This window comes from Lactuca sativa, chromosome 5, assembly GCF_002870075.4.
Source record: "Lactuca sativa cultivar Salinas chromosome 5, Lsat_Salinas_v11, whole genome shotgun sequence".
NCBI lineage: Eukaryota > Viridiplantae > Streptophyta > Magnoliopsida > Asterales > Asteraceae > Lactuca > Lactuca sativa.
Window position 1 is genome coordinate 39265053 of NC_056627.2, and position 24948 is coordinate 39290000.

The 24948-nt window shown below is 37.2% G+C and overlaps 1 protein-coding gene across 1 annotated transcript; it reads right to left on the reverse strand.

The window, feature by feature from the left end:
* Nucleotides 1–12988: 12988 nt before the first annotated feature.
* LOC111900705 (U-box domain-containing protein 19) lies at nucleotides 12989–15365 on the reverse strand. The gene has a single exon (XM_023896587.3). The coding sequence runs from the start codon at nucleotides 15283–15285 to the stop codon at nucleotides 13225–13227; it is 2061 nt and encodes a 686-aa protein (XP_023752355.1). The 5' UTR covers nucleotides 15286–15365; the 3' UTR covers nucleotides 12989–13224.
* Between the last annotated feature and the right edge of the window lie 9583 nt (nucleotides 15366–24948).

Genomic DNA, 24948 nt, shown 5'->3' on the forward strand with positions numbered 1-24948 from the left:
CGAAGTCCGGACTAACTGGGACCTTGTCCCCTGCATCAGACCGAAGTCCGGGCTAACTGGGGCCTTGCCCCCTGCATCGGACCGAAGTCCGGACTAACTGGGACCTTGTCCCCTGCATCGGACCAAAGTCCGGGCTAACTGGGGCCTTGCCCCCTACATCGGACCGAAGTTCGGACTAACTGGGACCTTGTCCCCTGCATCGGACCAAAGTCCGGGCTAACTGGCAAGAACATAACATAAACATATCAACTAGCATGAACACACGTATACTGCATACTACTTCGGGCCGTAGCCCGGAACACATAACGCATAAATCCTGTCTGAGCCACGAAGGCATCAAACATACTATCTACTATATCAGATCAACATCCGAAAACTACTGCTAGCTAAACGGGCCGGCATTGTGGCCTTAGACCCGTTCCTACTGGAAGGAAACTCACCTGAACTGCTGAGCCCTGCTGATAAACCTCTGGCTGCTACTCGACAATCCCCTGAACCGCTGCTCCTCTAGCTCTCCGCGCTATCAATATACATATAACACTTAGTCTGACAGTCAACTAGGTCAACTCTGGTCAAAGTCAAAATCCTGGTCAAAGTCAACCTTCCAGGTCAACCCTACTCGCCGAGTCTACCTACTGACTCGCCGAGTTCATACGCTCAGGGTCTTTCTTATTCGCGACTCGACTCGCCGAGTCAGTCTATGACTCGCCGAGTCCAACTAGCTCCCAGTCCTGACCTGTCCAACTCGTTGAGTCACCACCCGACTCACTGATTCGAGTCTCAACTCGAAGGGTTTGAGGTTTCACGATCTGACTCGCCGAGTCCAAGAACAGACTCGCCGAGTCCAAGACCATCTTCAACCAACTCGTCGAGTTGTTCATCCAACTCGCCGAGTCCATGCCTAACTTCAACTGACTCGACGAGTTGTTCATCCTACTCGTCGAGTTCCTCCTCATCTTCAAGTTACTCGCCGAGTCCACTCGAAGGACTCGCCGAGTCTATCCAGTCTCCAATCCATGCAGTGGCTTTTCGAGCCAAGCAGAACTTCCAACTCATAGATCCATACTTCTAAGGTCTATTCCCCACGTAAAGTGGCTAACTTTACGTGTAGATTGGGAGATTTATGCTCAAAATACACTAAACTAGGGTTTATGGCAAACATGCTTCTTCAACATACCAAGGGCTGATACTTTAGGGAATTCAAGACCAAAACCAACATGGATCTGAGGTAGCAACCTCAGATTTGAACCTCCAACTCGAATTGGTTACAAAACATACCAATAATGACCAAAACTCACACATAAGAATAGATCTAGATGCAAAGCGAGTCCAATCAACAGCTTATTACCTCCAATTGATCTGAAATGTCTTCTAAATCTCGGATCTACAGTCCCTTCTTGCACTTCCAAGGCTTTTCTTCCTTCTCCAAGCTTATAGTGCTCTCTTCAATGCAAGATCTAGCTCAAAAACGGATATGGCGGCTAGGGTTGATGATCTGGGGTAAAGAGGCACTAAAGGAACCCTAGGAAAGAGAATGAGACGCTTAAATAGGCTCCACGTCCCGGATTTAGGGTTTTCCTCGTTCAGACCCAACTCGTCGAGTCTCCTTGGCCGACTCGCCGAGTCGGTCGCTTTCACCACAACCCGGATCCCGCTCGGACTCGCTGAGTCCCTCCATGGACTCGCCGAGTCTCCCCTAAACTTGAGGTTTTCTTTCTTTTCTTGGCTTTCCAAACTTTGGGGTGTTACAACTCTCCCCCACTTAAACTAAACTTCGTCCTCGAAGTTTACTATGATCAACTGCCTGCGAACTGCCTCTAACTCTCTGTCTTGAAAATCCAACACCCTTTTGCCCATCACTCCGGCCACTCACAGTGCCGATCACTACCGATAGAACATACTGAATCCTTCTCTTTCCCATAATTTCCTCAATGTTGCTTCCTCCGACTGAAAATCCTGCTGTCTCCCATCCGCCTACCGGATGCACTGAGACTACTCTGATCTAACCAATCTACCGATATATGAGTTACCGGACTCCCACCGGTCACTACACTCCATCGCAAACTCCGAGTCTCATCCAGCGACTCCTGAAGATACTTCGACTATCTATAACTCTTATATCCATTCTGCCGCTCATACAGAAACGATGCTGCTGGAACCAGCTTGCTTTTATCCCACCTGATTACTCATCTCCTACTAACTCGAGCCTTCCCTCCTGAATGAAAAGCTACCTGCCTAGCTATCCTTACAGATCACTTATACTCGGCAAAAGGCTCAACTGATCCTGCTGAGAGGTACTTGTCATTTCCAAATCAACCAACTATACCGTCAGCACTTGCATTCCTACACAAATACACTACTGACCCAAAACCCTGAAACCTCCCAAACACTGAACTGCCTGCAACACTGAGCTGGCTGAAACACTAAACTGCCTAAACGCTGAACCGACTGAAACGCTGAACGGCCTGAAACACTGAACTGACTGAAACACTGAGCTGCCTGGAACACTGAACTGACTGGAACATTGAGCTGCCTGAAACACTGAGCTGCCTAAAACACTGAACTGGCTCAAACACTGAGCTCCAACCCAACTGTGGAGTCAAAGGACTCCTCACTTAGTCGCTTCCATAACTTCTAAACGAAATCTTCCCCTGAGACTAGTTTCCACTAGTTATCCTGTCACTGTGGCTCTAGCAACCTTCCGATCCAACCGATCGGGTCCAAACGTCACATCCTGACATCATCAATTCCACGACTAACAACATGATGGCTCCCTGACTGACGGTAGCCCTTAACATACCCGAACCCCAACGATCCACTGCTACTCTGATCTCATAACTGATGTGACGATCTATAGCCAAAATTGCTGACTCAGCCATAACTGAACCATTTGGGAAATCTGAAATCTAACCCGTGGATTCCCATATCCTCACTGCTGCACCCGAACGGGTGGGAACTACTGCTTTCCCGCGTCCAACAACGCACTCATGCTGTCTGCCAATCTGATAAAGGCCACGGCTACACCCGCGGACTTACGACTCTCTACTACTATCTGGCTACTAGTGAATGCTACGGCTACCCCCGCAGACTTACAACACTCTACTACTATCTGACTGCTAGTGAATGCTACGGCTACCCCCGCAGACTTACAACACTCTACTACTATCTGACTGCTAGTGAATGCTACGGCTACCCCCGCAGACTTACAACACTCTACTACTATCTGACTGCTAGTGAATGCTACGACTACCCCCGCAGACTTACAACACTCTACTACTATCTGACTGCTAGTGGATGCTACGGCTACCCCCGCAGACTTACAACACTCTACTACTATCTCGAGGACATCAAGACTATCCCTAGTTACCCGCTAGTGATTCCTCATCCTGATTTCTCATAACCGCTCTCAGTCTTGAACTACTGCATCATCCTCGACATCCTATATCCTTGAAATACTTAGCGCTTCGTCGAGGAACTCTTCGGCTTGGTTCCCAAACCAACCGGCTATTAATCCGGATACAAGAAGCTATTGTTGGGAAGTTTCCAAACTCCCAACTCCTGAATCCACGCTATCCTGCATGCTAACTATGCCACTGGATACTAATACGAAAACATCCCTTGTTACCCGTTCTCAGGATCTTCATTCCGACTCTCATGCGTCCGACAGGTGGTCCTCCATTCCTGGATTCCCAACCAGCTTCTAACCATCTCGATTACATGAACCAGCTGCTGGGAAAAGTTCTCGAACTCCCAATTCTGAACTTCTCAATCCATCCATCACTGTGCTACTACCATTTCTTCTCGGAGGCTGCGCACTCATTCTGGGTCTACGTGTCTCTTATCCATGAATACTCGGAGGGTTCTCCCCCACTTCGATCCTGCTTACCCCTTGCTGCTTCACACTCAAAAGAGATCCTGATCTTCACTACCATTCCGGAACATCTACTAGGGAACCCAAGCCTGCCAGGTAGGAATTTAACCAATCCATCCCAATCACTAACCACTCCGAACTAGTGAAACGAACCAAATCTCTCTCAACCATGCTACAGTTGTTGCATCCTCCGAAACCTTCTCCATAAGAGCACATTCCCTAACTACCAACCAATTATCCGAGGTATGCAAATGGCATATAACATAATCACAAGCAAGCCACACTATAACACAACACTTATACCACAATTTGATGCAGAACCATAACAATATAATCATGACATAAGCTGACAGAAAAACAAAAGTTACGTACCTTCATTACTCAGTGCTGCTCGAATCCCTGATGAAATCTATCGGAAAACTCGGCTCTGAGCCGTAGGCACCCTTGCCCGGCCTCGACAACTGCTGGCGGTACTCGAAGTCCCAAGGGCAGGAGCTGGCACCTGCCCTGCTGGATATAAACTCGGACAGTGGGCCTTCTTGTGGCCCCTCTGACTGCAATGGAAACATAATGGATCAAGCCCCTGGGCGATGGTAACAACACAGTCTCTGCTAAAATGACCAATCTGGCCGCACTTGAAACACCCAGCATCGCCACCACTCCTACGCCTACACACACCCATGTGCGTCCTTCCGCACTTCCCGCATCGACTGCGGCTCTGATAGTTCCTCGTCCTCAAATCTGGACCCTTGGGCCTCTTACCCGAACCTGTGGCTACCTGAGTCTCATCAATTTTCCTTTTCCCCTCTGACTCCCTGCCCGACTCTCGCTCCTGCGTTACCCCAACGGCAACGCCTGCTAACTGAACAACAGATGTCTGATCCTGAAGCCTCGCTATCAATCTATCAGTGATCCTCACGACCATGTCGGGCAGATCCTCGCGAATGGCTCGCGAAACTTCCTCAACTATCCAATCATGCAATGGTCTCTCTTGGAGACAGAATTCCCCACTCACCCCTGCCCCCTGATGGCATAAACCAGAAATGGGATCTTCCTCCCTGATGGATCCCTAAACTCCATAAGATTCGGGACCTAGACGAGCCCTAAACTGCCCTGAAACTAACCCGGGCCTAAAGGCCTCAAGATGACTGTCCATAAGCTCCACGATGGCCTCTCTAACTGAACCAAAAATCACTGGAGTCTGATCAATGATGCTGCGCACAATCTCTGCGGAAATGAAATCCCTCATCTGATCATCAAGCTGCCCGACTCCAAAACCTGAGCCAGATCCCTCCTCGACGCTTGAACTGCTAACTGGTAGCTCGCGCAATGTCACCATACTAAAAAATATAACAAAATCCTGATCAATTTACATACTACTGCTGAGGGACCTCTCACACACTCTACCATTCCCTGGTTTCGTCTTGGCCCCTCTTGAATCGAGTACGGATCCTCTGCTTTCAGTAGTATGGGCCCCTACTACCTTCCACATCTATCCGTACTTTCCTCAAGAGTCACCTCAACTCCACCAAATCCCCTTTTCTCTACTACTGATCTCTGCTACTCTCATCCTAGGCTTGTCCTAGGGAACTTCTAACTCCACCCAACCTAGTCCTCAGCTGCTGAAGGCCTCCTTGTAATGCCAATTAGCCACCACCTGAATACCATCATATGCAATGAGGTTCGGATAATCCTTCGAGTAAAAGTCTCGTCCCTACAACGGTTGGACTCAGACGAGAGCTGCGCAGTAGGGCCAAATCCAGCACTCTGAGATTATTCAACCCTGATCACATGTGATGTGACGTATTCACCTAATGGCTAACTCCCATCACTCAGAGTCCCACAAAGCACAAAGCAAGCAGCATTCGGAAAAAGGAAACGTACTCAGGCAGAACAATTCTCATAACAAGAAACTGCACTAGCATATAATGCTAAGCTCATACTATCAGGCATAACCTACACATGCTATCCTACTACTATCTACTCATTACTAGCATGCAATTCTCATCAAGCTGGAACACATAAAGCAGGCACATAAGGCATCATCCTAGATCCTTAGTCCTATTCTAGCATGCTGTTCTACTGAAGTTGGAACTGAAACTGAAACTGAAACTGATACTGAAAATAATAACATAACTTGTATGGGTAAATTGGGAGTACTTACTTGAGCTCGGCTGATTGCATGCACCACACCCTTTTCTCTTTTCAAAACTCTTTTTACCTTTTTCTAAAACTCTTTTCTTTCCACTTTTTTTTTAAATCGTTTTCTTTTCTCAAAATTCTTTTGTGACTACGATTTTTCTTTTGAAAACTCTATACCACTTCCTTAGTTTGAGTTCAGGCACACTCGGAAGTGCGTCCGAATCCCTCAAACCAAGGCTCTGATACCAACTTGTAACGACCCAAAAATCACGACTAAAAATTTATTTTAAAACATTACTAAAAATAGGTTTATAAACAACGTATCATAAATCAAACATAACTTTTGAGTATTAAATTCAAAACATAATAGCATTATCAGAGTCAAACATTCCCAGGCTAACTGACTATGGTGTGTGCTCTGCAATCTTCCCGAGCTCCTCTTTTGAAAACCGAGTACCTGAAACCAAAACTGAAAACCGTAAGCACGAAGCTTAGTGAGCTCCCCCAACTACCACATACTACACAAAAACATATAAAGCACATATTGGGCCTTGCCCACTGCATCGGACCGAAGTCCGGACTAACTGGGGCCTTGCCCCCTGCATCGGACCGAAGTCCGGAAACTGACTGGGACCTTGTCCCCTGCATCGGACCGAAGTCCGGGCTAACTGGGGCCTTGCCCCCTGCATCGGACCGAAGTCCGGACTAACTGGGACCTTGTCCCCTGCATCGGACCAAAGTCCGGGCTAACTGGGGCCTTGCCCCCTACATCGGACCGAAGTCCGAACTAACTGGGACCTTGTCCCCTGCATCGGACCGAAGTCCGGGCTAACTGGCAAGAACATAACATAAACATATCAACTAGCATGAACACACGTATACTGCATACTACTTCGGGCCGTAGCCCGAAACACATAACGCATAAATTCTGTCTGAGCCACGAAGGCATCAAACATACTATCTACTATATCAGATCAACATCCGAAAACTACTGCTAGCTAAACGGGCCGGCATTGTGGCCTTAGACCCGTTCCTACTGGAAGGAAACTCACCTGAACTGCTGAGCCCTGCTGATAAACCTCTGGCTGCTACTCGACAATCCCCTGAACCGCTGCTCCTCTAGCTCTCCGAGCTATCAATATACATATAACACTTAGTCTGACAGTCAACTAGGTCAACTCTGGTCAAAGTCAAAATCCTGGTCAAAGTCAACCTTCCAGGTCAACCCTACTCGCCGAGTCTACCTACTGACTCACCGAGTTCATACGCTCAGGGTCTTTCTTATTCGCGACTCGACTCGCCGAGTCAGTCTATGACTCGCCGAGTCCAACTAGCTCCCAGTCCTGACCTGTCCAACTCGTTGAGTCACCACCCGACTCACTGATTCGAGTCTCAACTCGAAGGGTTTGAGGTTTCACGATCTGACTCGCCGAGTCCAAGAACAGACTCGCCGAGTCCAAGACCATCTTCAACCAACTCGTCGAGTTGTTCATCCAACTCGCCGAGTCCATGCCTAACTTCAACTGACTCGACGAGCTGTTCATCCTACTCGTCGAGTTCCTCCTCATCTTCAAGTTACTCGCCGAGTCCACTCGAAGGACTCGCCGAGTCTATCCAGTCTCCAATCCATGCAGTGGCTTTTCGAGCCAAGCAGAACTTCCAACTCATAGATCCATACTTCTAGGGTCTATTCCCCACGTAAAGTGGCTAACTTTACGTGTAGATTGGGAGATCTATGCTCAAAACACACTAAACTAGGGTTTATGGCAAACATGCTTCTTCAACATACCAAGGGCTGATACTTTAGGGAATTCAAGACCAAAACCAACATGGATCTAAGGTAGCAACCTCAGATCCGAACCTCCAACTCGAATTGGTTACAAAACATACCAATAATGACCAAAACTCACACATAAGAATAGATCTAGATGCAAAGAGAGTCCAATCAACAGCTTATTACCTCCAATTGATCTGAAATGTCTTCTAAATCTCGGATCTACAGTCCCTTCTTGCACTTCCAAGGCTTTTCTTCCTTCTCCAAGCTTATAGTGCTCTCTTCAATGCAAGATCTAGCTCAAAAACGGATATGGCGGCTAGGGTTGATGTTCTGGGGTAAAGAGGCACTAAAGGAACCCTAGGAAAGAGAATGAGACGCTTAAATAGGCTCCACGTCCCGGATTTAGGGTTTTCCTCGTTCAGACCCAACTCGTCGAGTCTCCTTGGCCGACTCGCCGAGTCGGTCGCTTTCACCACAACCCGGATCCCGCTCGGACTCGCTGAGTCCCTCCATGGACTCGCCAAGTCTCCCCTAAACTTGAGGTTTTCTTTCTTTTCTTGGCTTTCCAAACTTTGGGGTGTTACAATTATCCAGACTAACCTTGTATTTTACCTCATGAAAATTCTTGTTTATGAGTTATTGACGTTTAATTTCTATTCATACTATTTGGTTCAATTTTTCTTCTAGTTTTGAGAACCATAGACATGACTAAATTCCTCAAAAACCCAACTTCTAGATTCTTTTTCCAATCATTTATTCGCTTACATGTCGATTTTACGATTTTACAGATGAACAATTATAGAAAGAAAAAACTTAGATTTGATGATTTTGGTGTCACGGAATCATAATTAAATCATTGATAGATAAAATAGGTTTAAAACATTTTGCAATACAACAGTAAAAGTTTGGTTTGGATGCATAATCTTTAATTTATTTGTTAAGCATTTATTAGGAATGTTTCTAAGGTTTTTGTTAACATTTTGATACAATAATGCATCTGAATTACATATATGTTTAGGAGCTCATTTAAAAAATTGTTGTTGTTAGGTTATTTAGTGTTTTTTTCTTGATTGTCTATGGTGATAAGTTGATAATTGATTGATTAAGTGTGTGAAAAAAAAATTATATATATATATATATATATATATATATATATATATATATATATATATATATATATATATATATATATATATACTAGGTGTGTGACCCCTATATTATACGGATTGATTTAAAAAAAATTAAACATTAAAGTGTAAACATAAAACATTTTTTAACGTACAACTTTAAAATAAAAAAAAAAGAAATGTATTTTTGCAATTTAATATTATATATATGATATTTAATACTTTACATATATAAATATATGACTTTAATTTCAAAAATTAAAACAAACCAAAAATTGACTAGTAGATAATATTTATTTCAAAAACACCACAGAATTACAAGTGTCAAAACTAATGAAAGATTGACATGTGGCAAAAAAAACCTTCATTTATTAAGGAAATATATATATATATATATATATATATATATATATATATATATATATATATATATATATATATATATATATATATATATATAGAGAGAGAGAGAGAGAGAGAGAGAGAGAGAGAGAGAGAGAGGGAATATTTGCATGAAGAAAACATGAAAATGTTTTTGGTGAAATATTCTACACGTAAATGGCTGGATATAGGGTTCCAAAAGAAATGTAAGAATATCGTGAGGTTTATATTTACTAGTGTAATGTAAATATTGTAAAATCGGAGTTTTCTAAATTTCCATTTACAAGGATGTGAGTTTAGGTATTTTTATGATAGTTAGATACATGTCACTATATGTTTTTATGAAAATGTATTTATGGGAATTAAATACAAATAACTTAGCATGAAAATGTTATAGATCATGAATTTATATTTTAATATGCTAATCAATCATTTAACAAGTTTAGGTTTTGTAAATTTTTTGTGATTTAATGTGCAAGATCTTACGTGATTTAGTGTGCATCGGATTTAAGTACTTAACAATTTTATGGATTTCGTGAATCACCTTGAAAATAATGGGTGATAGATTTGGGCCACATGTTATTGGCTTCAAGTCATTGAACATACTAGAAAGTCATACCATGAAAAGTGTCCATCGTCAATGTATGGTCTTGGTTAGGGGGCACGATGAAAGCTAGTGTATTTAATTAACATGCCTGATCCAACATAGCGATCCAGTTAGGTAGCTCACTTTGTGTATGTCATGATTGATGCCAGTGGAAATTAGGCCTGACAATCGTGTCGTGTTCGGGTTGGCGTGTCGCGTGTTGGCGGGTTGGCGGGTCAAAATATGCCAACCCAAACACGACCCATTTAAATATACAGGTCACGTGTTGGCAGGTCACGGGTTGACGGGTTTGGAAGATAAACCCATATATGACCCACCAACCCATTTATTTATACGGGTTCACAAATTGGCGGGTTCGTGGGTTAGATTTGGGTTCATGGGTCCGAATTTTAGATATTTAATTATTAAACATCCAAATAAAAACTAAAAACATTCATAGAAACATGTTACAAACTTAGCCTTATAGGTTACGACTTATGACATTAGACCATCCACCACGAGTCATAATGTCGAAACATTCAAATGGTCTATGAATAAATGGTATATATTATGTAATACTTATTAAATATTAATACTTGATACATAAATACATTTAAAAATAAAATAATTTTTTTTTATTAACAATATAAACGGGTTGGCGGGTCAACCCGTTTATTTTTTGAGAAACCCATATATGACCCGTTTAATAAACGGGTTGGCGGGTTGGTGGGTTGAAAAACTCAACCCAAACCCGTTTATTTCGTGTCGTGTCGCGGGTCGTGTCGCGTGTCATGTCGAGAATTGTCAGCCCTAGTGGAAATCCCCACATGCTATAGATGTTGTCTTTGAGGTAAGATTAGTGGGGATGCGACTAATAGTTGTTGTTTGTTTTTTTGGAAAAAAACCTTCAGACCTTTTATTGCTGTTGTCGTGCAGCACATGCGCAACACTTTTCATCTTGCAGTTGTTTGTTTTTTTAAAAGTTTTCGGAGTTCGGAGGTTTTTTTTAAAAGTTTTCGGAGTTCGGAGTCAAAAAACCCTGCACGTGCTCTGTTTAGCGCAGTACTTTTAAGAAACATATTATTACTATGGAGTATTTTCTATATGTTTTTATTAAAAATTAGTACATTTACTAGAAAATTAAATATTTTTCTATTTTGATAAAATTAAATATTTTTTATTTCTTATTATTTTTCTATCCGTATAAAATAATAGTAACATGTGTCGTATTTGATAAAATTAATAATAATTATATGTATGGAGGAAAGACAAAAGGATATTTAGTTTCTCCATTTAGTATAGTCTTGTTCAAGTGTATAGTATTGGATCATTTATGTATCTATGTATACTTATATCAAATATAATACCAACCTTAACAGATTTTCCACAATATATAACATGGTATAAACATGGTCCTTTAGGGTTTCTTGATCTAATCCCTCACCAATGGTTGTCATCTTTCGATCGATGTTTATTTCTTACAGTGTTTCGGCTGCTTCACACACTCATCATTTTTTTCCCAGCATTACTTTGAATTTATATGATGCAATCACATGCGAGAAACCCATAAAAATTGGTATTCTAAGTGATCTTTAAAATAAATTAGTCAATTTTGCATTGCTCCACATAAAATTATTTTCTCAACCTTGATATATTGTCTTTACCTTTTTAAAATGGAAAAACTTCCATTATGATTTATGACCATAACTATATATAGTTCAGCAGAAATTAAATATTTGAACTGAAAAAAAAAATGTATAGAACATAGGTTTCTTTTCACATAAAGTTATCATTGTGTACAACATAAACATTATAAAATCATATATATGATCTGTAAGAAGCTTCGGTGTGCACTTCTTTAGTTATTTTTTATTTTCCTTTTATGATAATAAATAAATAAATAAAATTAATTCTAAGATATATTATTCTTAATTTGGAAGAAAAAAAAGAGAGCATGCTTTCTTTTATACGAATAAAAAACATTCATTTCAATAATGAACGCGTTAATATAAAACCGAACAAAGATGCTACATAAAGAAAATAAATTGTGATGTCGACAAATAAGCCATCATATATGTATACAGTTTTCATGTCATTGTCAATAGTTTATCTATTCAGCTTCTTTTTGTTTCTTGCCCAAAACATTCCACGTATCTCATATATTTTGTTACAAAAATTGATGACAATGACATATCTATGCTTGCTAAAGGACTGAGGGTTTTTAATTCAAGTTTCGAATGCTAAAATATTAAATATGTGTCGACTTCACACGTTATTTTCTTGATTTCAAATGACATTTGTTGATTTATATGCAATAATTACATAAAATAATACAAAATATATCATTTTCATGACACAAGAAATATAAGGTTTCAAAATAATTTAGATAGTCTGGTATTCACACTTACACTTGTTATATATATATATAAAAGAAGGTGCATCACTTCACACTTGTTATGCTACAAATCCTACGTTACAATAGATATATTAAACAAGTGTGTCTATATATAATGCTTAGCTATGAAAAGTCAAACTACAAAAAAACATATATAAAATGGCTGATCTAATCGAACATGAATGATTTGTTGCAATTCGTATTTCGTAAATGAACCCAATTATGCATCAAAACTGAAACCCGTGTTTGTCAATAATATGTAGAAAAAAGTAAGCTAACGCCATTTCTCTTTTTATACTTTTGGAGAACAATAAAACTCCTTTATCCACATAAACGAAATGATGCTCGGGAAATTAACTTTAACAATATAAATTTTATAATAAACTAAAATTCATATTCAAATAATTGATTGAGTTTTTACGATATTAACCCTGAAATAATCATGATTTTGACAAATCGGGAATCATATTTTTGACCAATATCAATATGGATGTCGTTGTCAAGTATTTATCTATTCAAAATTTCGTTATTTATGGCCTAAAACATATCCACATATTAATGTTATACTCAAGTTTCAAAGGATAATAATATCTCTATATTTGTCAATTTCTAATTTGATTATTATCACCAAGTTCTTTCTTTAACCTAAATAACACTCACCGATCAAAATAATATACAACATTTAAAAATAATAATTATAACAATAATATACAAGTAACCCGATGAAATTTACAAAAAGTTTCAGTCTTTCAAAATTAATCACTTACTGTATATTTCAGTATATTTACAACTCCTAAGTGTATAATTTTTGCTACTATAAACTCTACATCACGATAGTATATAATATAGGTATATATTATACAAGTATGTGTAACAATTATCAGCTCCTTCAAAAATATGAGCTTCTATATAAAAAATTATATTTAAAAAAAAAAAAAATCTAATCTAACATGAATGAATCGTTGCAATTCTAGATGAATCCCAATTAGCCACCATACCTGAACTACTAGTCTCATGGAACCTATGCATGACTTGAATCAATGATCGAGCTTTTTTTCCGGCCTGTGAACCCCCATTTGTGGACATCGTGTACAAGAATCCGATCAAGTTCGCATTATTGGCCAAAACAGCAATCACTTCGACTCCCATGTTGTTGCATAAAGCCAACAAGATCGATACACAGTATTCTTTTGCAGCTCGTGAAGGTGATGTTTGGAGAGTTTTGATGATAAGTGGTAAAGATGAAGCTTTCATGATTGTGTCAGATCCATCAAAGCTTTCAGCTAGTGTCGCCAGAACTGCTAATGAATCTGTGATGATTTCCGGTTTATCTGAACAAGAAATGAGACTGGATAGTAATGGAACGATTCCGGATGAGAGTGCAGTTTGGTGGTTTCTAGGGTAGAGGAGAATCCCGAATAGAGCTGCTAATGAATTCTTTTTACCACATGAAGTTCCTGTTTTGATTTGTTCGATCAAAGCTGGAATCGCGTCTGGGATTTCTCCGATGAGTTTCTGATTTGCTTGAACAGATGATAAGTAGAAGATTGTTGCAGCTGCTATTTGTTTAGATTCTTGTTTTGATCCGTTTTTTAAAACCTCAAGGATTGAATTTAGTCCTCCGTTATTGATGATTACCTTTTTTCCGTTTGAATGCTTTGAAAGCTTGAGTAGAGCTGCAATGGCGTTCTCTTGGATAGTTGAATCGGATGATGAAAGCCGAGTTAACAGAAGAGGAATTGCTCCGGCTCCGATCAAACAAAACCGATTATAAATGTTTGATTTCGCAAGTAATCGGATTTCATAAGCTGCTTTGCTTTTCTGTTTCTCTGTTCCGTTACGTAATTTTCTTACCAGATATTCACTAAGAAACTTGATTGCTTCAGCAGATGACGGACTACCTGGGAGGATCGTGGAAGAAATATCACGCGCCTGTTTTTGAAATTTTGTAATTGAAACTCCATGATCGATGCAGTACTGCTGAATAACTTTCCGGAGATTCAAATTGGGAACAAGCTCTGTTGTTGCTAGTTTTTTCCCAGTTTTCGGGCAGATGAGGTTGCCGGATTTAAGCCATTTCTCGATTGAAACCCGATCGTAAGTCTGACCGGTGGAAACAGTCACCGGATCTATCATCATTTCTAGAGATATTGGGCACCGGAAATCTTCTGGATTTAAGCAGCTCAGGATTTCCAGATTTGATCTTCCGGCAGATTGATCGTCCGTATTTTCTAGAACAAAGTTTTCAAACAGAACTCCCCTACAATACCTCATGAATCCAGCTAAAGTACTTAATAGATGGAGATCTCTTTCGTTATTTTCTAATGATACTAAACTAATCTCTTCGTCCAAAAACCTAATTTCACTGTGGCAGTCACTCCAGCTATTAATACCTAGATAATAAAGCACTCGCTTGATAATAATCGGATCAGGTTCGAACCTGTTCTCAAACTGGTTTAAAATCAACATAACTCGTCTCATGGCGTAATCATCATCCGGATCAACCTCCATTTTCGCCCTCCTTGCTTGCTTCGCAACCATCTCCACCAATTCTTTCATCTCAGTCGACACTTTGATCGAATTCAACGGAAGAATATCAAGCGCTGTAGCAACCGCTCGTATCAATGTCAAAAACTGCGTAGCTACAAAGTGAGACTTCATCAAAATAAAAACCCTAGCTCCACTACGTGTACAGTCTTCGAACAGAAATCGAATCTTCTGGAACGAATGATGAAGTTCGGAGAAACAGAGCACAGCAGGATCCGGTAAACCTGAAACGTCTTGCTCCATAATTTCACAGAAGAACATGGAAAGAATCCCGATCTGTCGAATCGATTCACGAACGTTTTTTCGTTGAGTGGCGAAGAGTTCAGACTGGTAATTGGTTATGGAGTTGGAGAGAGTGATGAGAGAGCGAAGAAGCGTCACCGGATTGACATCTTGGCATGGAAGAACTGCCGGAAACCTGAGAATCCGGCGACTGTTGTCATCAAATCGTTTAAGCATCGGAGAATGGAGAATGGTGATGAAGAAAGGTTTTTGAGTTGCCCAAAAATAGTGGAAATTATCTTTTTGAATTGTTAGTACGGTTGGAGGGATTTATAGAAGGATGAGGATCGTACATGAAACGTGGCATAAAGGTATGCGCGTTTAAAGATATGGCTGCGTGGACTTGGGAGAAATCAAGTGGCGTCCCACTTGATGACACGTGTTTGAATCAAGCCGGAGAAATAGATTGGACGGTTAGAAATCAGTCGGTAGTTTTTTTTTTTTTTTTTTTTTTTTTTTAATGGAGATTTAATTTAAGTATAACTGTATAAGTCTATGAGACAAGGTTTTATTTAGCTGGTTTAATATATTATTGGTTTAATTGGTTTTTAACATATTTGTGTAACATATTAAAAATAATATCTTATAACTATTTATATGTTTACGTTTGTGTAATATGTAATAGTATATGTAACATAAATATAAGTTAGAAGGTAAAATGTTTATCTTATAACTATTTAGAATAAAGACGTTGATTTGGAAAAGTAGAAGGTAAAAAATATATATTAGTCGATGCGAGCTAGATTCTTTTGGGGAGCAGACTTGGATGAGAGACGTATGCACTGGGTCAGATGGGATAGAGTTTTAGCGTCAAAAGTAGAGGGTGGTTTGGGTATTGGGAGTTTATATTCCTTTAATAGAGCCATGATGCTACGGTGGTGGTGGAGACTCTATCATTGTCATGATCTGTTATGGGTTAAGATTATCAAATTGTTATATGGCTCAGATGGAGATTGCAAGTCTATGTCCCCTAGGAGATCCGGATCAGGACCATGGAGTGGAGTGGTTCGTATGATTACTCAATTCCAAGAGAAGGAAATCGATATTTAGTCCTTATTTCCTATCAGGGTTGGTGACGGGAACCATACATATTTTTGGCAGGATTTGTGGATTGGAGAGGCCCCTTTTGCCGAAACTTTTCGTAGAATTTTTGTTTTAGATACTGTTAGACAAGCTATAGTTAGAGATCGCCTAACATTGGGGTGGGATCCTATTACTTTCAGACGTAGTCCTAGAGGTGGAATTGAGCAGGAGCAGTGGGATGCTTTTATTTCTCTTTTGCAGGATTTCCAATTGCAATCGATTCCTGATAGATTGGATTGGTCTATTGATGTTTCAGATACTTTTTCTATCTCTTCTGCTCGTTGGTTCTTAGATGGGAATATACTTCATTCTGGAGGTGGTGAGACTAGATGGAATAATTAGGTTCCCATCAAGATCAACATTTTTTTATGGATGATTCAGTTACTCAGTATTCCTACTAGAGAGAGATTATCTCATAGGGGAATCATGGTGGACTCGATTGTATGCCCTATATGTTCTCATTCGGTGGAATCTGTTGATCACCTTTTTACAGAATGTATTGAGTTGATGGAGATTTGGCCGCACATTTCTATTTGGTGGGGAATTGAGATTCCGACCCAGATTGACATTCACACCCTTATTAAGTGGTCAGATTATGTTGCTTTGAGAAAGGGTCAACGAAAGGCATTTGATGCTGTGGTTATGACATCTTTCTGGTGCATGTGGAATTTTCGTAATTCGACAGTTTTTGGAACGGTATGCCTAGGAAATCCATGTTTTTTGATGATACTGTTTATAGATCGTTCTTTTGGATTTCTAACAGATATAGTAAAACCAAGATTAGTTGGAGCTCTTGGCTTCATAATCCGGCCTCTGCCACTTTGTTATTGTTATGATTTCTTTCTAGCTTCTTGCTAGTTTTTTAATAAAATATTCCGTCGTTCCATATATATATATATATATATATATATATATATATATATATATATATATATATATATATGGGTTAGATTATTTTGTTTTTACTAACTATTGTGTGCCAGAATGCACAGATCTAGACCATCGGATAGAATATAATCAAAGGTCATGATATGAGGGTCTATGATAGTAGAATAGGATAACATGTACCATATAATCACACAAATTTCAGCATAAGGGCATTTTAGTCAATTAACCTATATTAAAAAAGGAAATTTTCGAATTTTTAGGGATGATTAATTCCTTTATTTTTTAAAAATCTGTATATTTTAAATTAATTCAAATTTAAAAATCCGATTTTATTCTGTCAGAATGATAGAATGGCAACCATAAACTAGTAAATATATTTTTCGATTTTATTCTGTCAAAATGGCAGAATGTCAACCATAAACTAATAAAAACATTCTGAAAGAATACACAAATCAATTCTTGAACTAATAATATACCAAATAATTACATTGTATGATTGTGATTCATTGAATAATAACAACATTCTGAAAGAAAAAAAAAAAAAAAAAACATCAAAATCTAACAAAAACACTAATCTATTCTGAAAGAATATTATTTTTAAGCAACACTTTATACATTGTAGCATAACATATTCTGGTATAATACACTCTCATTCTATATGTTTTCTTTCTTCTCCACATCAATGTTAGCCTCTTCAAAACCTAAATCCACAAAGAAAATATAATCAAGTTTCAAAAATTAAACAATTCAATGCATTCTAATAGAATACAACAATAAATATTCTTACAGAATAAACTATTCTTGCAGAATATTCTACTTGGATATTCTACTTTACTTCTAACAGAATATTTCAACACAAGTATAAACATGTTACCTTAACATATTCTGACAGAATCTTCCCAATATGTCCAACATATCAAACTTACCTCTTTTACACAAAAACTTTCTCTTTTTGACATTATATCAAACACTTGGAGGGCATGTTTTATTATCAACATTCAAAAAACGCAATAGTACAAGCAACATTCAAAAGCATTGATAACAGAAAAAATTGATTCTTGATTCTGAGTCACTTCCAAAATCAAAACTAGTAGATAGAAAATTTGAGTGCAATGTTTCAATATTTTCTTAGGATTCAAGCCCTAAAACAGAATAAGACAGTCCAATTCCATTATTGAATTCTCAGATTGGAAATTTGTAATCATACAAACGAATTGCGAAATAAACCAAAACTAAAAATAAAGGAAAGTAAAACCACACCTGGATTGAAGAAAGAACAAATTCATATCGGCTAAGGTATGCTCTGGTGATGGCCCAAACTTAAACCGATTTAGGGCTTTTATGTATTGTTCGTCATTTGGCTGATTGAGTAAGGGATACAAATCATTCACAAAGGAGGTCACGAAGGAACGGAACAGATGAACGAAGAGGGGGAAAAGGAAGGCTCACAGGAGGCACCATTTTTGTCGATTGATTGCGAGATGGAGAAGCAGCAAAGTTTTGCTCGTCTCTTCCGGCTACAAGGTGTGAGGTTCGGGCTTTGCAAGCAGCGTTAGTAGCAAAGACGAGCCTTTTGACCTTTGTGGTTGATGGGAACCTCAGAGGAAGAAAAAGAGAGGAAAGCGGGTCCGATGGGAGTCCGGTCGACAACTATTCGTCGCAAGTGAGGACCTCGGTGATGTTTGCTTGAAAATCACTCAATAGAAGAAATGTCGTTCACCTGATGATTGATAGTGGAGATGATGGCTGCCATGGTGGGTTTCTTCTCCTGGAATAATGAAGGAGTAGATGGTGAAGATTGAAGAAGCAATTTAAGGACGAATGGTGAGTGTTTTTCTAGGGTTAACAAACTAGTTTCCTTGGACATTAAACGTTTTAAATATTTACCAAAATTAAATATAGTCAAGATCACTATTATACCCTTTTCTGATTTATTATTAAATTTATTTTTGCTTAATTCTGATTGGTTGTTAGAGGCATACAATACTTGTTGAAAACATTTGAACCTATCTCATATATATATATATATATATATATATATATATATATATATATATATATATATATATATATATATATATATATATATATATATATATTTTTTGTTATCCAAAAAATATGTTAAAATATCTATGAAATTGAATGCACCCACTAAAGTTTAGTTGTGGTAAAAGTGGGACCAAGGATTGCCGACTTTAAAAGGGACAGGTGGCACAGGGGATAGTGACGTGTTGCTTTGAGAATGGGGAAAGCCTACGACAAGCTCCAAGCAAGCAATCGTCAGGAAGGAGGCAATGGCATGGATCAATATGTTAAACTCAACTCAAGAGATGACGTGTAATTTCATCATTCTAAACTTTATTGTTATTGTTATTGTTTTAATATTTAACTAATTAAATTAATTTAAGATAATAAGGTGTCGTTTAAGCATTTGTAAAAGCACGCCATTTAACCTATGGCTTGACACTTGGTCCTTTGAATATTAACAAGTCACCTTCGCTATCACAACCAAAGTATGAGACATTCTTAACTTCTTTCATGTTTGTTTTTATATATATATTTAAAATACAATTTAATTGATGCGTAATTTATAGGTTTTTTAATTTACTTTAAATAGATAGATAAATAGTATATGTAAAACAGTTATTAAAGCTCCAAATAAACTACTGCACTATATAAAAATGTCAACTGAGGTTGTTGAATTTTTAGGTTGCTGTTATTTATTTTAAATTGCGCAAAAACAGGAATTGTCCTCAAACTATAATTTATTACTAGTTAATGCATAATATTTTCATACGTAAGCTTCAGCGGTTAAATTTTGTAAAAATTGCCTTATAAATTTGTTTTGCATTTTATTTAGTAATTTTAGAATTTTTAAATGAAGTGTTGTCATTTTTATGTCGTAAGATATAATACCAAACACTAAATTAGAATAATAAGCTAACTGATTGTTTCTCAAAAAGAACCTTAAACTTCAATTGTATCAATGATGTTTCTAAAGTTCCTGAAATATGCAAAGTTTATTGTTTGTTCTAAACATATTGATTGGCGCTTTCTCTAGTTTCTGTGTATTCTTTGTACACTTGATAGTTCCTCGCTGTTTTATTATTATTATTTTGAAATGCAATCTTTTTGTGTTGAAGAAAAAAACATAAATCGACAATTCTACTCTTTCTATTAAATTAAGAAAAACAATATTGAATGGTAGCCAATTTAAAAGAGTTGTATGTGGGTGTTGACCACTGTTAAAGTCTTGTCCTTAGATACAACAGAAAACATTAGACCAAATCTTTTGTAAAACGTTTTCCTTGCATGCAATGTGCATAAATGGCTCAAACTTTTGACATCTCAATCATATTTTAGTATGCCTTCAACTTTAAACAAAATCGTTTTTCTCAACAATCACATGCTTTTGTTTAATGCTTCGTTAAACAAAATAAGAAGGTTTCATACTTTCATCACTTTATGGCCAAAACAACTTGATTTGACTTGTTTAGCAAGATCGAAAATTCTCGAACCTTCCTAATAAAGTATAAAAAAGAAAGAAAAAAAAATCAATTGAGATTTTTACTTACATGTAGACGCGTTCACTAGTTGCACACCAAATAATTATGATTCCCCTTTGTACTTAACTAGTTTTTTGGTAATTCAATTCAACTCATTTATGTAATTATGTTCATTTGTTGGTTTATGTTTATTTGTTTATTCTCGATTATTAATATATATTATATTACTTTTTTTAAGATCAAAGATTTTATAAATAAAAAAACACCAACTAACAAGAAGATAGCAACAAACAAGCAAACAACAATTATAAAAAGGCATAAAGCATAGGGTTTTGTAACCACAAAGCTCAGTTGATACTATATTTGCTAAATCTATTCAAAAAACAATCGGATGAGTAAATAAAAATGTTTTCAAAGATATGATTCTTCCTCGCTCGGCAAATTATTTCGATACTGTCAAATTCTCCATACGGTTGTCAAAACGATGACTTTTGTCTCAAAGTAACCGAAACCACCCAAGCCGAGAGCTCGAAAATATCATCAAAACAGAAAATGGACGATTCAGCCATTTGACATCCTTTACCAAAATTTGAGTAGTCACCTTACAATTAAGAAACACATTGCTATAATAATCTTCCACCTGTAAAGAGAACACAAATGCCATAATACCCTAGTATGGAGTCTGTCCAAAACCACTCGCAAAAGGACATTAAATTTTGCTTGACTAAAACAAGTCTACATCACTTGGTTACATATAATATACTTACTTATAATGCTATCAATGTGGCGTCTAGTGCTACTACTAAAGTGATTAAAGATTTTATAACTTCTAGATTTCACAGAAAATAGAGAGTGACATTGTTAAGTATACAAACATCATACGGTTATTGATTTGAATTATACATTCATTTACATTTGTTCATTTATATTCATATATGTTTATGTTTGTCCGTTTATGATCGTTCATATTCGTTTAACACGTTCACGAAAACATAAACGAACAAGATAATTTGTTAAATGAACAAAGAAAATGGTTTATTTATTTGTTTGTGTTGTTCATTTGCAGAGTTAACTAAATCAAACGAGCACGTATTAGTTAGTTCGGTTCCTGGTAAATTTATATAAAGGAAAAAACGAGAAAAAATATAATAATACTTATTACTAACTCATATAAACGGAGGATACCCTTTACAATAAGAAAATAACACATGGTTCTACTACGATCCTTTTTTGTCCTTGTTCAAACCTACAGCTAACTTAGTCATCAAAGCTTTACGTATTCTCAATATAACATATATCTCCCGAACGGTTTTAACAAAAATAAAATGGAAATTGAGTAATCTAACTCTTATAAACGACAATTTTAACAAAAATAACTAATATATATATATATATATATATATATATATATATATATATATATATATATATATATATATATATATATATAAAATGACCACTTGCTTCAGAACATAGCATTCTAGAGTTGTGGTCTCCGTTCCGGAGTACCTATTCATAAGTCTTTTTTTTCGTCACCTATGTATATATATATATATATATATATATATATATATATATATATATATATATATATGTGTGTGTGTGTGTGTGTGTATGTGCACGCGCGCGCTTCGAACCTTACATTCAATCAAGTAATTCGTAATTATCTCTTATAAAACTGCTTCAAAATGAGTTTTTCAGAGAGTTGGTACGAAGAAAGCTTTAACAACCTGCATGTTTACCTCACAACCTTAAGCAAACTAACATGTATACTTACATTCACATCAAAACTGATTTGATGGATCGTTTCGAAACTTGTTTTGTGGCTATTAGATGGGTGGTATATTTGTTTTTTGCACTTTTATATTGTTTCTTTAAAATACATAATGTTTCTACATCTAAATTAATTTATTTTTGTTTCCAAAAAAATACAGGTCTATGCATTCATAGGTTGCTTCTTGTCTGTCATCTTCATAGGTAGTGTCTCTCTTAGAGAGGAATACATAAAAACAACGTTTTTAGTGGTTGCTATCCACGAGAACAACCAGACTCTCCTTATAGCATTTGGTATGACCGTGAAAAATAATATCTATTGTTGTACCGTGTTCCTTATGATGTTAAGAGAAGCTCTGAGATAGGGTAGGGAAGTATCGTTCATAACAAATATGGACGATGTCATTAATTCTTGCCTAGAGCATGTATTCCCTAATTATTATCATGTGTATACTTCTAAAAGTGTGTTCAAGTATATGCGGACAAGAGACGTCTCTGGCAAAACATTACAACCTTTGTTCTGGATGACATCCAACTCATATATTGTGTCTGATTTTGAAGAAAACTTATGTCGGCTCACCCCTGATGCTCGTGAAATGCTTGCCAACTTCGCTCATGCGAAATATGCAAGAGCTTATTTCCCTAACATCCGTTGGAATGTAATCAACATTGATGTTCCCGATTTTTTTTGTGTTATCGGTAAATCAATGCAATGTACCAATAATAATGTTTACCGAGGCAATTCGTGACTACATTTAACGGACCTTCGATGAACACAGATTAATGGAAGGTAAAATATCGGATGAAATATTAAATTTATTTAAATACTTATACAAGAACCTTATTTGATCATATTTACTTTTCAACGAGTTTAACTATTGTACTCACCCCGTATGTTGAAATGGTGCTTCATAAAAGGATGCAAAAGTCTGTTCGGTGGCAAGAAACAAAGATCCCACCAGAGATCCCGTCTCCGCTCCTGTCCAATATTTATCGAGTTTTTGATTTTAAAAAAACTTATGTTGTTGATACGAACCGTCATACATGTTCATGTAGGAAATGACATAATTTAAGTATAGCTTACGGTCATGCTATTGCGGCATCACGTCATTTGAACATCCATGAATTACCCGATATGGTTCAGATATATTATCGGGTTGATGTGTTTCAGACTTCCTACCAGACATAAACCGTGAACCCTCTCCCCCTCCATCATAATACCATACCCTTTTATTGCAGTTTTATTGCCAATGTAATTGCAATTAATTATGTTTATAATTAATTTGTAGTGTGTAATGAAAAATATTGTTATTGCCCTAATATTTGTTACATGTTAGAAGATAGAAAACAACATAATTTACAAGTACCATAGTAATACTTACAAACAAGAAAACATTACCTATTAAAAAGATTAATAAGCGTTACAGAATGGAAACTTAGTTGATGAACATAAAAATTACAACTTGTACACAATGATTCCAAAAAAGAAAATCCAACTACAAATTAACTCGATCTTCAAGTGCATATTTTGGTTTTTAAGTTTCTTCTTCGACCGAAATAAGTTACTAATTATCAACGAATTATTGTCTTTTGCTTTGTCAACCTAACAGATAAACTCGAACTGTGGTCCTTGAAAATTTAAGATTAAACACATGATATATATTGTGTAAATTAATATTAATTCAAAGAAAAATAATAAAAGGATAACCCACATACCTCTTTAGGACAATCGTAAAAAAGCCGTCCATGGTTATTTCTACTCGTTGATGTCTTTATAATACCATCAAAGCCACAATCGTAGTATGTCATTTCTTTGGATTATAAAAAATAAATTTTTAGTATTAATTTTAACAAGGTAAAGAGTTTTGATGCTTAAATTCCTTTATATAATGACATTTACTAGGATATGGTTCCTGACACTATTCCAGAAACACATTCCGGAGCCTCATTTCATAATTGATATTTCGGACCCTAATTTCATAATTATAATTGTTCTAGATTCCTGACAATATGAGTAGTCATTCCGAACAGTAAAACTCATAGATTCCTGACATATGTATAGTTATTTTGAACAGTAAATGTCATAGATTCCTGACAGTATTTCGGACTAGCTATTTCAGACCATTGTTCTGGAGCCACGTTCCGGACCAGCTATTTCGGAGCCAAGTTCCGGACCAGCTATATCGGACCATTGTTCCGGACATTGCTTTTATACATAATTGTCATATATTCTTGACATATGTATAGTCATTTCCCAACAGTAAAATTCATAAATTCTTGACAGTATGTGTAGTTATTCCGAATAGTAAATGTTATAGATTTCTGATAGTATTTCAGACCCTTATTCCGAAACCCCATTCCGGATCCGGAGCCACTTTCCGGAATGACTATTTCATACACTTGTTTTCGACCTTAAAATGCACCTAGCATGAATCCTCAACGTTGAAATAAAATTGGAATGAGTTCATCTCACGATGATGTTTGGCACTGTAAAGAAGAAGATTGTTATGTTTGTACAGATAATAACTCATTTCCAGAAGTCCCAGATTTCCCACTTACAGATAAAATGCTTGATGACGTTTTCCAAGCT